General features: G+C 35.5%; 1 protein-coding gene across 1 annotated transcript in view; it reads right to left on the bottom strand.

Moving 5' to 3' along the window:
* Positions 1 to 270: 270 nt before the first annotated feature.
* LOC129741743 (monocarboxylate transporter 7-like) overlaps positions 271 to 15451 on the bottom strand; it is a 130054-nt gene continuing 114873 nt past the window's right edge. Inside the window, exon 9 of the mRNA XM_055733522.1 lies at positions 271 to 7844. Within this exon, the coding sequence (XP_055589497.1) occupies positions 7529 to 7844 (316 nt within the window). The 3' untranslated portion in view covers positions 271 to 7528. The remainder of the gene's footprint in view (positions 7845 to 15451) is intronic.

Genomic DNA, 15451 nt, shown 5'->3' on the forward strand with positions numbered 1-15451 from the left:
CCGTGTTGCGTTGTAGTGGGTGTTGTTTGTTGATGTAATGTTAAGATTATGTTCTACATCGGATTTCCAAGATGTCCTTTCAATGTTTTCTCTGTTAATGGAGTTTGCCGAGCACATGTTACAACGCTCTCTTAAAATAAAAACAAACAAAAAAAAAAAACCTTTCGGATAAGAAACAGAACACTATTTGGGTTATTGTTGGCACAACATTGAAAGAAGATCGGACTTTTCGTATTAAGTACTAGACATGATAAAACAACAAAGCACACATAACTGAAACAATGTTAATAAATTCTAAGTTTATTTTTTGTCCTATATCTCTTGCTCACAGATTGTTTGTTTTCAACATATCAGTAAATTTGCTTCTTACTTAAATTTATCTTCGTTACACGCGGGGTAGCGAATCAGTAACTTAACAAGCTAACATCAAAACATAAAATAAACAACTCTGCGATTAACAAAACAGTGTGGTGTCTTTCGTGGGGACACGCCTTTGGTTTTTCCTTTTGTTTGTTTACATTTTAAACTTTATGCTTAGAGTGTGTCAATCGAGTCAGTTGAGTTACCATTTCAATAACAGTGCCCTTTCCTTACAAATGGGTGAGATACAAAGTATGTTTTAAGTAATATTTAGGGAATTTTTTCTAACCCTTTCTGGCATCGGCAAATATCTTGAATATTCACCCAAATTCTTATAACATAATTCCAAATGAATCAACTTACTTACTTTACTTTACCAACTTTGTTTTACTAACAAAAATTATTAATAATAAATTTATATTTCATATTTAAACCCTTTTGAATAGAGTTTTCAATTTTTTTTTTCAAAAAAATATGTTTTATCGAATGAATCCAGGTCTTATTCTATAATTTTCACCAGGTTAGTGTTTCTGACTGACTCTGATTGCATTTAAATACTTTATTTGGAATCTAGAATAAAAGTTATGAAACAGCAATCTCTTTCAACTTGAAACCTTAATGAAGTTTTCAAATTGCTATTTTAATCTTGATTATAAAACTTAACTTCGAGCTGAGTCTGAATACGAATTTAAAATTTTAAATTTTTATTCCGAATCTGAATCCTGCATTTTGATCCTAGATTCAAAATCTGAATCTTAATTCCAGATAAGAATTCCTATGAATTTAAACCCAAAAACGAGATTTGATCAGAGCCCTCAACCAGAAATCTCTTACTTCATTTATGGGTTTTAATATATTTTTATTTTAACTCACTCGTAAATCAACTTGTAAATTTGAACAAAAATTTCGAATGGTGAAATTGTTTCAGATTTTTGAATTTTGGACTCATAAACTTCATATTTATGCTATATAACGAGGATTAAAATTTCAAGTCGAAATCTAATGGTTTGAATTTCAAATATTTTATTTTCATATTTCGAAATGATGAGTTTCGAATATGAAAAATCCATCTTATTTTAGTTTGAAATACAAATCCAAGATTCGAATCAGGATTCTGTCCCAATGGTGACCCAAAATGAAAATCAAGAACAATAAACTAGGTACCTAACTACTTACTAGATATTTTCGGGCTATCTTATGTTAAATTGTGCATATTGTTTCGAATTTTTTTTTCAGAATCCGGGCAATAAGAGGCTAATTTCGGAATTATTCCTTTAATTCAAGAAGATAAACAATTGTAAACCCGATTGTTTTACCGCAACAAATCAGCCGATTTCGAACTATATTTTAGGATTCCAAAAATTCGATTTTGTTTATTTTGACAAAAAAAATTTCAACATTTTTTTTAATGGCAAGATACATAATTATAAAGACTCAATTTAAAGTTTTGATTGGTTTTGCAAGTAAAGTGAAAACATCTGCGCAAAATCTGGGCAATTTGGTAAGCTTAATCTTACTTTTTGGAGTCTGTGAGACTTTTGGAGTCTATCTTTTGAAATTCATTATTCGCGACTAATTTACTATCAACAAGTGAGAAATTGTTTGAAAAACGAATAAAAACATTGAGTTCATATTCCAACAGCCATTAGACACATCAGACTAAAAATATTCCATGTAGATTGAAATTCTAAATTCTTGTTCAAAACATTTAATAAAAAACCAGGTTGAAATTCGGAATAAGGATTTAAATATAAATTCCGTGACCAGATCCGGATTCAGACTTCAAAGTTAGATTTTGGTTAAATGTAGATTGAAAATTCATGATCACAATCACAATTTTTTTTTATCATTTTTTGGAAATAAATAAGTTTGAGAAGTTTGATTAAGTATTAAGTTTCATGATTCAGAATCTGAAATCAGAACTCGGACTTCAGAACTCAGAATACTTAGGATTCAGAAATCGGAATTCAGAACCTCGAAACTCAGAACTTGGATTTCAAAACTTTGAATTAAGAACACTGAATTACTGGGGATTCAGAACCCGGAATCCGGAACTTGAAGTTCAGAACTTGGAATTCAGAACTTGCAACTCAGAACTTGAAATTCAGAACTCGGACTTCAGTACTCGGAATTTAGAACTCGAAATTAAAAACTCAGAACTAAGAATATGAAATTCAGATATCAGAATCCAAAACTTGGAATTCCGAGTTAAGAATTCAGATTATTAAGCTTGGAATTCAGATATCGGAATTCAGAACTTGAAATCAAGAACTAGGAAATTCAGAACTAGGAGTTCGGAGCTCGGAATTCAGAATCGCAATTCAAAACTCGGAGTTCAGAATTCGGAAAGCAGAATTAAAATCTAGAAATTCGAAATTCAAAACTTTGAATTCAGAACTAAGACTTCAGAATATAAAACTCGGAGTTATATACTTTTATTTCAAGACGAGGAATTCAGAGCTTGAACTTCAGTACTCGGAACTTGTATTTTAGAACTTGAAATTAAAAATTCAGAACTAAGAACATGGAATTTAGAACTCGGAACTAATAAAATTACAGTTAAAAACTCGGAATTCGGAGTTCAGAATATGAAAAATAGAACTCGAAATTCAGATATCGGAATTCAGAAAGTGAGAACTTGGTAATTCAGAACTCGGACTAAGGATCTCGGAATTCAGACTTGCAATTCAAAACTTGGAATTCAGAATTCGGAAAGCAGAACTAAAATCTAGAAACTCGAAATTCACATCTTGGATTTCAGAACACAAAATTCAGAACTCGAACTTTAGAATACAGAACTCGGAATTATAAACTTGAAATTAAGGGCGAGGAATTCAGAATTCGGATTTCAGAGCTCGGACTTCAGTACTCGGAATTAAGTACTCGGAATTTAGAACTCTGAATTCCGAATTCAGAAAGCAGAACTAAAATCTAGAACTTTGAAAGTCGAAATTCAAAACTTGGAATTCAGATCACAAAATTCAGAATTCAGCCATAAGAATACAAAATTTGTAATTATATACTTGGAATTCAGGACGAGGAATTCAGAACTCGGACTTCAGTACTCGGTTTAGAACTTGGAATTTAGAACTCGTAGTTTTGAATTCGGATTAAAAAACTCTGAACTTAGAACATGGAATTCTGAAGTCGGAATTAAAAAACTCGAAATTTTAAACTTGGAATTCAGAATTCGCGATTCAGAGCTCGGACTTCAATCTCTGAATTTAGAACTGCGAATTGAATAATTCTGAACTAAGAACATGGAACTCAGAACTCGGAATAAAAAAACTTGGATTTAAAACTCTTAATTCAAATCTCAGAATCCTAAATTCGGAATTCGGGGTTCAGCATATTGAATATTGAACCCGGAATTCAGATCTTGAAACTTGGAATCCAGAATTCGGAATGCAGAACTGAAATCTAGAAATTCAAAATTCTAAATTCAAAACTTGGAATTCAGAATACAAAATTTAGAACTCGGGCTTCAGAATACGAAACTCGGAATTATAAATATGGAATTCAGGACGAGGAATTGAAAACTCGGCCATCAGAATTCGAAATTCAAAGCTTGGACTTCAGTACTCGGACGGAAGTAAGAACTTGTAATTTAGAATTCGAAATTAAAATCTCAGAACTAAGAACATGGAATTCAGAACTAAGAATTTGAATATTTGAAGTTAACTCAGGTTACGAAATATTAAACTCGGCATTCAGACCTCGGAATCCAAAACTTGAAATTGAGAACTTGGTAATTCAGAACTCGGACTTCCGAACTCGGAATTCAGACTCGGAATTCAAAATTCGGAAAGCAGAATCTAGAAATTCGAAAGTCAAAATTCGAATCTTTAAATTCAGAGCACATAATTCAGAACTCAGACTTCAGAATACAAAACTCGGTATTATATACTTGGAATTCAGGTTGAGGAATTCAGAAATCGGGCTTCAGAACTCGGAATTCGGAATCCAGAGCTCGGACTTCTGTACTCGGAAATTAGAACTCGCAATTTAGAACTCGTTATTTAGAACTCGAAATGGAGTTCAGAACTCGAAATTCAAATAATGGGAATTCGGAGTTCATAATACGGAATATTGAGCCCGGAATTCAGATCTCGAAATTCAAAACTCGAAATTAAGAACTTGGAATTTCAGAACTCGGACTTCGGAACTCGAAATTCAAAACTCGGAATTCAGAATTCGGAAAGCAGAACTAAAATCTAGATATTCGGAAGTCAAATTTCAAAACTTGGAGTTCAGAACACAAAATTCAGAACTCAGACTTCAGCATACAGAACTCGGAATTATAAAGTTGGAATTCAGCACGAGTAATTCAGAACTCAGACTGCAGAGCTCGGAATTCAGTATTTTGAATCCAGAGCTCGGACTTCAGTACTCGGAATTTAGAACTTGGCATTTAGAAATCGGAATTTAGAACTCGGATTTAAAAACTCTGAACTACGAACATGGAATTCAGAACTCGGAATTAAAATACTAGTTATTTAGAATTCTTAATTCAAATCTCGGAACTCAAAACTCGGAATCCGGTGTTCAGAATACGAAATATTGAACTCGGAATTCAGACCTCGGAATTCAGAATTCGAAATTAAGATCTTGGAAATTCAGAACTCGGAATTCAGACTCGCAATTCAATACTCGGAATTCAGAATTCAGAAAGCAGAACTAAAATCTAGAAATTCGAAATTCGAGATTAAAAACTTCGATTGGAATTCAGAACACAATATTCAGAACTCAGACTTCGAATACAGAACTCGGAATTAAATACTTGAAATACAGGACTAGCTATTCAGATCTAGGACTTCAGAACTCAGGATTCAGAGCTCAGACTTCAATACTCGGAAGCAAGGATTCGTAATTTAGAACTCGGAATCAAAAACTCAGAGCTAAGAACATGGAATTCAGAACTCGGAATTATAAAAAATCGGAATGCAAAACTCGGAATTCAAAATTCGGAAAGCAGAACTAAAATCTTGAAATCCGAAAGTTGAAATTCAAAACTTGGAATTCAGAACACAAAACTCTGAACTAAGCCTCCAGAATACAGAATTCGAATGCTTGGAATTCAGGACGAGGAATTACAAAAAACTCGGACTTCAGAGCTCGGAACTCGGAATTCAAAGCTCGGACTTCAGTACTCGGAATTCAGAACTTGGAATTTGAAACACGTAATTAAGAACTCGGAATTGAAAACTGTTTACTAAGAACATGGAATTCCGAACTCGGAAATAAGAAACTCGAAATTAGAAGTTCAGATTATGGATTATTGAGCTTGGAATTCAGATCTCGGAATTCAGAACTTGAAATTGAGAACTTGGAAATTCAGAACTCGGAGTTCGGAGCTCGGAATTCAGATTCGCAAATTTGAAAAATTTGAGATTCAAAATTTGGAATTCAGAACTCAGACCTCAGAACACAGAACTCGAAATTATAAACTTCAGGACGATGAATTCAGAACTCGAACTTCAACTAACTAAGAACATGGAATTGAGAAATCGAATTTAGGAAACTTGGAGTTTTAAACTCTGAATTCAAAAGTCGGAATTCAAAATTCAGTATCTGGAGTTCAGAATACGGAATATTGAACCCGGAAATCAAACCTCGGAATTCAGAACTGGAATTAAAAACTTGGAATTCGGAGTTCAGAATATGAAAAATTGAGCTCGGAATTTGGAACTCGAAATTGATAACTTGTAAATTCAAAACTCGGACTTTAGAACTCGGAATTCAGACTCGCAATTCAAAACTCGGAATTCAGGATTCGGAATGCAGAACTAGAATCTAGAAATTCAAAATTCAAAACTTGGAATTCAGAACACAAAATTCAGAGCTCAGACTTCAGAAATCAGAACTCGGAATTATAAACTTTGGATTCAGGACGACGAATTAAGGACTCGGACTTCAGAACCCGGAATTCAGAATTCGGAATTCAGAGCTCGGAACTTAGAATACGGAATCAAGAACTTGAAATTCAGTACTTTAATTCAGAACCCGGAATTCAAAACACGGCAGTGAAAACACGGAATTCACAACTCGTTATTCCCAACTCGTAATCCAGCACTCGAAATTCAGGACTCGGTTTTAAATTTTTCTCAAATCAACTCGATATTCAATGGCTAAAATCACAAAGTGTTACATACAAACCTCAAATCTAATTTTCAATCAAAGTATCTCACCCATTGGCCAAAGTTTGATTAAATCTGCTAACGCCAAAATTTAATCTACCGGATAGCGCCGTTGACTGCATTCGTCCCGATAAATCATCAACTTGGCACTGAATCAAAGTTAACTCACAGTTACAGACCAACTTCCTGCTGATTCGTGGGGTTCCGGATATTTTCAATGGGACGCCGCTTCTCGGTTGGCACTCGATAACTAATTTTAACAATGGACACACCAGTTGGTAGTGATCCATTGGGAACAGAACTATTTACAGACACGTACATACACACTTTAGAATTACGCTTCAGTCCCGCCGCCATGAAGCCATCACGTTTCTCTCAAAGTCGTTTTTTCCACCCTTTTTCGACAATCAATGTCGAAACGATAGCGCGATTTGCATTTTTTTCTAATTGGTTTTCACTCTTTCTAGGGTACATAGCAGAATTTTCCGGCAGGTTGTCCTGATTTTGAAATCGAGTTTCGATTTCGTTTTTCCAGGATCTCTGGGTGGGTCGTTTCCGGCCGGAGTTTCGCCTTGCTTAGGTTGTTGATTAAATCGAGCACGCTTCACAGTTTAGCTGCACGGATCGTTTCCGCTTTTGCAATTAATTATATTCGGTGTATTGAACACATTTATCATTTTCTACATCATGGGGGCTATATTGGCGTTGGTTATTTTTTTCTCATCCGTCCGCCTCAATTCGCTACCCTTCGCCTACACTAAGAGAGAAAGTCATGGTATGGAGTGGGGGGTTAAATATAAGAATTTTTTTATCAATCCAATTTTAGTATATGTGTTATGACAACCGCGCGTTATGTTGGCTCCAAAAATTTTGGTTGATTTATGATGTGGGTGAGAGGCCGGTTGAGAGCCCACAACCCGGAATTCGAATTTCGCTGTCCTGAGCGCAACACGTTGAACAAACTACGAGAACAATCCTTCCAACAGGTGAATCGAAATGCAGAGGAAAAATCGCATAACCTTAAACTTTAGTCAAACGGATGTGGTGATCTGCTCCACGACTTGAACCGGGCGCGTCGGCCGACAGAAGTTGACCCCGTTGGCCGTGGTCCAGTGGCAGTGATTCCAGGAATGGCAGTCGGGCCCGGCTTCCGGTTGATGCCCGGTGGATAGTCCTTCCGGGACACTCCGGCTTCGCGATGGATTACTCTGGAGGCCGTTGGAGCAGAAGTAGACGCCGGCCGAGGATGACGCCGGATGAACCCCGACCGTCGTTGGGGTCCGATGATGATTACTTTGCTGTTGTTGCTGCTGCTGCTGATGCTGACCATGATGGTGGATTTCACATCTGTTCGGAGAAAGAAAGGCAATTAATCAACCTGGCAATAGCTTCGCTGAAGCGTTAAATCCCGTCCGAAGAAGTGCGAAATTAAATTAGTTTCAAAATAGTAAGGAATTTCGGCAATGATTTTGCAGTTCATGTGATTGATGGTCCAAGCAAGCATCGCGCCATGGAAAAACACCGGAACACAATTTGTTAAAGACCAAAACGCCTGAATGTAGGCAAGCAAGTGATAAAGCCGAATAAACACCCAGCAAAGGCGAGAAATGCGGCCCAAATCGCACGTTTTCCGATCGTCGTTCGACAGCTTTCTGTTTTGCTGAATGAACTAAATCTCCCGGATAAATGATAAACGACCCATGACTGTTTTTTTCTTCAAACAAAAGTCCAAACACAAGAATGTGGGAGACGGTTGTTTTCCGAGATAAGAAACCTTCTTACCAGGTATTCAACTTTAGCGTAGAGTTTATCTCTTCTTGCTGGTGGGGCTTGTTTTGTTGGGCATTCACCCATCTCAATCTAGGAAAAACAATCGAAATCCTAGTGGATTGAAAACAATGATAAAGTCTGTCACAACATACGATTGAAAATAAGTTGAGCAGCTTAAGATTGTTAAACAGCTGCTTTAAGAAGGAACACCTGCCTACCAATTTTCGAGGTCAAATATTAGGGAAAATTCCATCTGAATTTTGATTTTCTATCTTAACAATGAATCTGAATTCTGAATCTGAATTCTGAATCTGAATTCTGAATCTGAATTCTGAATCTGAATTCTAAATCTGAATTCTAAATCTGAATTCTGAATCTGAATTCTGAATCTGAATTCTGAATTTGAATTCTGAATCTGAATTCTGAATCTGAATTCTGAATCTGAATTCTGAATCTGAATTCTGAATCTGAATTCTGAATCTGAATTCTGAATTTGAATTCTGAATCTGAATTCTGAATCTGAATTCTGAATCTGAATTCTGAATCTGAATTCTGAATCTGAATTCTGAATCTGAATTCTGAATCTGAATTCTGAATCTGAATTCTGAATCTGAATTCTGAATCTGAATTCTGAATCTCAATTCTGAATTCTGAATTCTGAATCTGAATTCTGAATTCTGAATCTGAATTCTGAATCTGAATTCTGAATCTGAATTCTGAATCTGAATTCTGAATTTGAATTCTGAATCTGAATTCTGAATCTGAATTCTGAATCTGAATTCTGAATCTGAATTCTGAATCTGAATTCTGAATCTGAATTCTGAATCTGAATTCTGAATCTGAATTCTGAATCTGAATTCTGAATCTGAATTCTGAATCTGAATTCTGAATCTGAATTCTGAATCTGAATTCTGAATCTGAATTCTGAATCTGAATTCTGAATCTGAATTCTGAATCTGAATTCTGAATCTGAATTCTGAATCTGAATTCTGAATCTGAATTCTGAATCTGAATTCTGAATCTGAATTCTGAATCTGAATTCTGAATCTGAATCTGAATTCTGAATCTGAATTCTGAATCTGAATTCTGAATCTGAATTCTGAATCTGAATTCTGAATCTGAATTCTGAATCTGAATTCTGAATCTGAATTCTGAATCTGAATTCTGAATCTGAATTCTGAATCTGAATTCTGAATCTGAATTCTGAATCTGAATTCTGAATCTGAATTCTGAATCTGAATTCTGAATCTGAATTCTGAATCTGAATTCTGAATCTGAATTCTGAATCTGAATTCTGAATCTGAATTCTGAATCTGAATTCTGAATCTGAATTCTGAATCTGAATTCTGAATCTGAATTCTGAATCTGAATTCTGAATCTGAATTCTGAATCTGAATTCTGAATCTGAATTCTGAATCTGAATTCTGAATCTGAATTCTGAATCTGAATTCTGAATCTGAATTCTGAATCTGAATTCTGAATCTGAATTCTGAATCTGAATTCTGAATCTGAATTCTGAATCTGAATTCTGAATCTGAATTCTGAATCTGAATTCTGAATCTGAATTCTGAATCTGAATTCTGAATCTGAATTCTGAATCTGAATTCTGAATCTGAATTCTGAATCTGAATTCTGAATCTGAATTCTGAATCTGAATTCTGAATCTGAATTCTGAATCTGAATTCTGAATCTGAATTCTGAATCTGAATTCTGAATCTGAATTCTGAATCTGAATTCTGAATCTGAATTCTGAATCTGAATTCTGAATCTGAATTCTGAATCTGAATTCTGAATCTGAATTCTGAATCTGAATTCTGAATCTGAATTCTGAATCTGAATTCTGAATCTGAATTCTGAATCTGAATTCTGAATCTGAATTCTGAATCTGAAGAATGTTTTTAATAAGGGATTTTTTTTTTGTTTCACACGGAATGAATTTGGTGTTGATAATTTTAATTTTTTGAATTATTTCTAAAATTTAATGACTTTTTTTCCTTATTCCCATTTTTTCATTGGGTTTTTCTGTCAGGCTGGCTTTCGAATCTGAATTTGAGTCTACAGAATAAATTTGATTTTTTGTTAATAATTTTAATTCAACCTTTTTTAGTGTTTTTCAATCAATTTTTAGTTTAGTTCAAAAGGTTATTACTGATTGATGAAAGTTCAAATTTCTTAGCACCTCCAAATCTTTCAAAATCAGCGGTTATTGGAAAACCACCTACTTTAAAAAAAATTTAATTCCATACAGAAAGTAGCTTTTGTTTAAAAATCTCGTTTTGGATATCTTCTCATGTTAGATCAATATATTTTTTTAAATTTCTCTTGAGGCTTATTAAGAATAAATCTCCTTTTGATTGTATCATTTATCGCAATTAGGCGATGTTAAGTTATTTTCCAAGTCAAAACTCTGAAGATGAATAACTAACCAAATTACAAAATTATTCCTTTCTCGCCTCGTCTCCCAGCATTTTTATTCAGCTCTGGCATTCGCATTATTTTGTAAATTATAAAGCTCATCAAAAAAGTCAAATGAAATGAAATCTAATCCTACTTAGTGTCTACCGGAAAATGAGTTCCCGGGATGTGGATAACACGTTCTTCCGGGAAGCACCCTCGGTATAGTTTCAACTTCCGAAGCAATTATGATCTTTTGATATGGATTAGATACTTGCTCTGTTTATAAGGCATTACGATTAAATGCTTCGCAACGCTCAGCTTAGAAAATGGTTACTGCTTCTCTCTGTTTCTGTCTGTCCTATGCTGATGGCATAATGCGTAAACATTTTCGTCATCAAGGCACTGTGGGTTAATTTGATTCAAAATAGACATGGAATTTTTAAAAGTTCTTCAGACTTTTTTTCCGGGATTTTCATCCCAAAGTTCTTCGAGCAACGAAAATAGTTACATACCTACAAAGATGAAATCAAATGGGAGAACAGAAAAAACATGTTCATACTTTGTCACGTCATAAACGCCGAGAGTTAGGCAATCAAATAACATGAATTTGTTTATAGCGGTTTTATTAAAAATTTAGTAGCGGTTTCATCAACGGTTTTGTATCCATTCTCCCTAATTCCAGGTTTAAATTTAATTCATTCAATCATATGTATTTCCTATTGTGTTTAAATCATGTTTAAATTTCGCCTGAAAAACAACGAATCATTTGGATAACAAGCAATGAGGAAGCTTCTCGAATGCTGCCTCTTGATTTGGAATCATATCTCATTTGCAATTTGTGTGGATATGTTTATCCGAATTCACATTGATTATGTATATTATCATTGAATTGACATAAGTAGATTCAGACAAAAAAAAGTTATGGTGATCACTATAAATAATCGTTTATTCAAACAGAAAGAGTTTTAGAAACTTTTCAAAATGTTTATTTATGCATCATGCTTTCGTTCGATGATAAAATCAGCGTGGCTTTGTACCTAATACAACATTATTTTCCTTTTTGTGGTCTAATTTAGAGTGACTTTTAATTTCTTTTATTTTAATCAGATTTGGTTAAGGTTGATATTTTATTCTAAGAGATAAATAAACACAATTAAAGAAATCTCTAGAGATTTTTTTTCGCTCGCTGTGCCACGTTTAGAAAGTAATTCCATTTGGATTTTAAAGATTGAATTCACGTGTTTACGCTTGTCGGTCGAAAAGGCGAAGGTAAGAAATTTTCATTCGAAATGATTTTTGAAATTTATAACTTAATCTTACATATAAAAAATCAGTTATATCAACATGGAAAATTTAATAAAACTTGATATTTCATAATTCAGATTAGGTTATGAATTTGTTGGCCAACAAATCAACTGAAATCGGGAACTGAAATCTGAAACTGAAATGAATAGATCAAACCTTCATCCAGTTAGGGGCCGTTCAGATACCACGTGGACAGAAAAATGAGATTTTTGACCCTCCCTCCCCCTCCGTGGACAAGCGTGGATATTTGGCAAACCCCTACCCCCCTCCCCGGATGTCCACGTGGACACATTTGAAAAAGTTTTTATTTTAAATACCTATAACTTGGCAGTTAGAAAACACCACTTTTTGCCTTTTGTTATAGAAATCGCTGATTTTGTAAAATCGAATAAAAATTTCGCGATATAAAAAATATAAATTTCTTAATTATCATATTTATCACTTTCTTCCAAGTAGCTACTTATTGTAAAAAGTTTAAACTTAAACTGGAAAGGTATGCCATTTAAAGATTTTGATTTAAACATCTTAATATGTATTCACCTTTAGAAAATATTTTGAAAGAAAGTTTGTCCACGTGGACATGACACAAACCCCTACCCCCCTCTCCGTGGACAAGCGTGGACATTTACATACCCCCCTCCCCCCCCCCTAAGTTGTCCACGTGGTATGTGAACGGCCCCTTACCTTATTCTCCAAACGAAAAAAAAAAACAGGACTTCAAATGATGCTGCTGAATCGTGTAGCCGTAGAGCCTCTGTGTTTGACTTTGGCACCCGAGATGGGCAGGATAAAACAAAAATGAACAGGGATTACTAAATTATAAATTGCGTTGCCAAGTCCCCCAACATCAGCCAGCTGCGGATATGGTTGGACGACTCCTCTCGACTTCACTCTGACTGGCTGACAAAGTTCGGTCCTTGATGGGCGCACCATGAATGGAGACGTTTTGCGGTTAATTAATATTTGCAGATTGACTGTGGTATGACATTTTATGAACGTGAATGGCACTGGTGATTTTTCTGTTCTGCCGCATGTTCTGTAATCTCTGGCAAATTTTGTTCACGGTTTGTGACATTATATCACATTTTCTGCCGAGAGTTTCCACGGAAGCATTAATATTCGTTATTAGGTTTTTTGAAAGAATGTAAACTAATTCAGGCTCTGTAAACTTCTGCATAGCTACGAAATGTTGGTTTTCGTTGATGGGACTGTGGGACTAACTTATATATTGAATAAGATAATCGAGTGCTGTGAAAATGTTGAAGTTTAATTTTATGATGGTTTTGAAAAACGATTACTAAATTTCACAGAAAGATAAGTATGAGGTGAGTAATAGACTGAGCCGATTTGGGATTATTTTTAAATTTTATAAAACCCTGGGCTCTAAAATCGAGCGACGCGATCGAAAACTAATGTGGTTTGAATCTGGGGGAGGAAGACTGAAATTCGCTGTATCGTTTTCTGTATCGTTTATTTACTGTTCAGCAAAAAGCCAGCAATTGTTGAAAAGATTTGTAATCGTTTAAATTTAAACTTTATTGATGATCAGTTTCGTGTAGCGAGTCATGTAACTCAGTTGTTTAGGTGCAAAATTAAGTCTTCTGAGTTAATTGCTGCAGATTCAAAAGTAACCATCGAAATCGAATTCAACAGCTAGATTATTCAATACCAGTCTGTCACCTGTGTCGTAAATATAAACTTTGAACTATACAAAAATGTTGTTCGGTCCATGGGAACTACCCAAAATCTAAATCTGTTATTTAAGCTATTTTTAGAACAACCATTAATCAAACAATGTTTATTTGTCAGCTTCAAAAATTTTAACGAAATTTGAGCGACTCAATACGCCTGTTCATGCAAGAATTTGTCAAAGTAAAAGAAATCTTAATTAAATCATTGTATTATGCAAAACAAGTGCATTCAGCATACGAAATTTTGTATTGAAATTCACTTAATAAGAAAGTAAAATTTGGAACCTTCGCACTGGTCGGTAGATTGATGAGAGAAATTTGACGTTTGAAAGATTTTTTTCTTTTTTTATTCAGTCTTCCTCCCCCAGGTTTGAATATGAGATTGGTTATGGGGTAACAGGCGATTGAATGATTCCTATGGATGAATACAATCTAAATAAAGGGTGTTACGGTCAAAATTTGGTCAAGGGAAAACGCGTGAAAATCGGTGAAATCGATTATTTAAAAAATCAAATTAAATTTCTCGTTCGAGTTTTATTAGTATAAAATTCAGGAAAAATATTCAGTTAGGCTTCCACTTTTCCAAACCCGAATTGCCGGGCCATACGCTCAATCCCTGCCATCAGATTTTGTACAGCCACCTTGTCCACCTTCTTCGCCGCAGAAAGCCAGTTTAACTTGAACTGCTGCTTGTCCTTAGCAGTTTTTTTGATCTTCTTTAGGTTCCGCTTGACAATAGCCCAGTATTTCTCAATTGGGCGGAGCTCTGGCGTGTTGGGAGGATTCTTATCCTTGGAAACCACATGCACGTTGTTGGCGGCGTACCACTCCATGGCCTTTTTACCGTAATGGCAAGATGCCAAATCCAGCCAAAACAGTACGGAACAACCGTGTTTCTTCAGGAAAGGCAGCAGACGTTTATTCAAACACTCTTTCACGTAAATTCCTTGGTTGACAGTCCCGGAAGCTATGAAAATGCTGCTTTTCAAGCCACAGGTACAGATGGCTTGTCAAACCAGATATTTCTTCGCGAACTATGACAGTTTCATATGCTTGAAAATATCTGTTACCTTTCTCCTTCCTTTTGCCGTATAAAAATCCTGTCCCGGAAGCTGCTTGTAGTCGGCTTTGACGTAGGTTTCGTCGTCCATTACCACGCAGTCAAACTTCGTCAGCGTCGTCGTGTACAGCCTCCGGGATTGCGCTTTGGCCGTCGTATTTTGTTTATCATCGCGATTTGGAGTCACTATCTTCTTAAAAGTCGATAGTCCGGCTCGTTTTTTGGCTCGATGCACGGTTGTAGACGATACACCCAGCTTATTTGCGGCATCTCGGAGAGAGAGGTTAGGGTTTCGCTTGAAACTACCTACCAACTCTCTTTGTCGTCTCAGCGGCTTCCGGTTTTTGATTTCTCCCCGATCCAGGCTTCCTGGCTGTCGACAAACGTTCCCCAAACACTTTAATTACAATTGTAAAAGTGTATTTGGCAACTTTTAGCGATTTTTCCAGCTTTACGTGCGAGTAGCTCGGATTTTAGCGATGCGCGAGCGAAATTTTGATACGCTGCTCCTCTTCCTTGGACGACATTTTGACAACTGAAGAGTGAATTCTAAAATCAAAATAGGAGCAACATTACACACACACACACACACACACACACACACACACACACACACACACACACACACACACACACACACACACACACACACACACACACACACACACACACACACACACACACACACACACACACACACACACACACACACACACACACACACACACACA

The sequence above is a fragment of the Uranotaenia lowii genome, chromosome 2 (genome assembly GCF_029784155.1).
Source record: "Uranotaenia lowii strain MFRU-FL chromosome 2, ASM2978415v1, whole genome shotgun sequence".
Lineage (NCBI taxonomy): Eukaryota > Metazoa > Arthropoda > Insecta > Diptera > Culicidae > Uranotaenia > Uranotaenia lowii.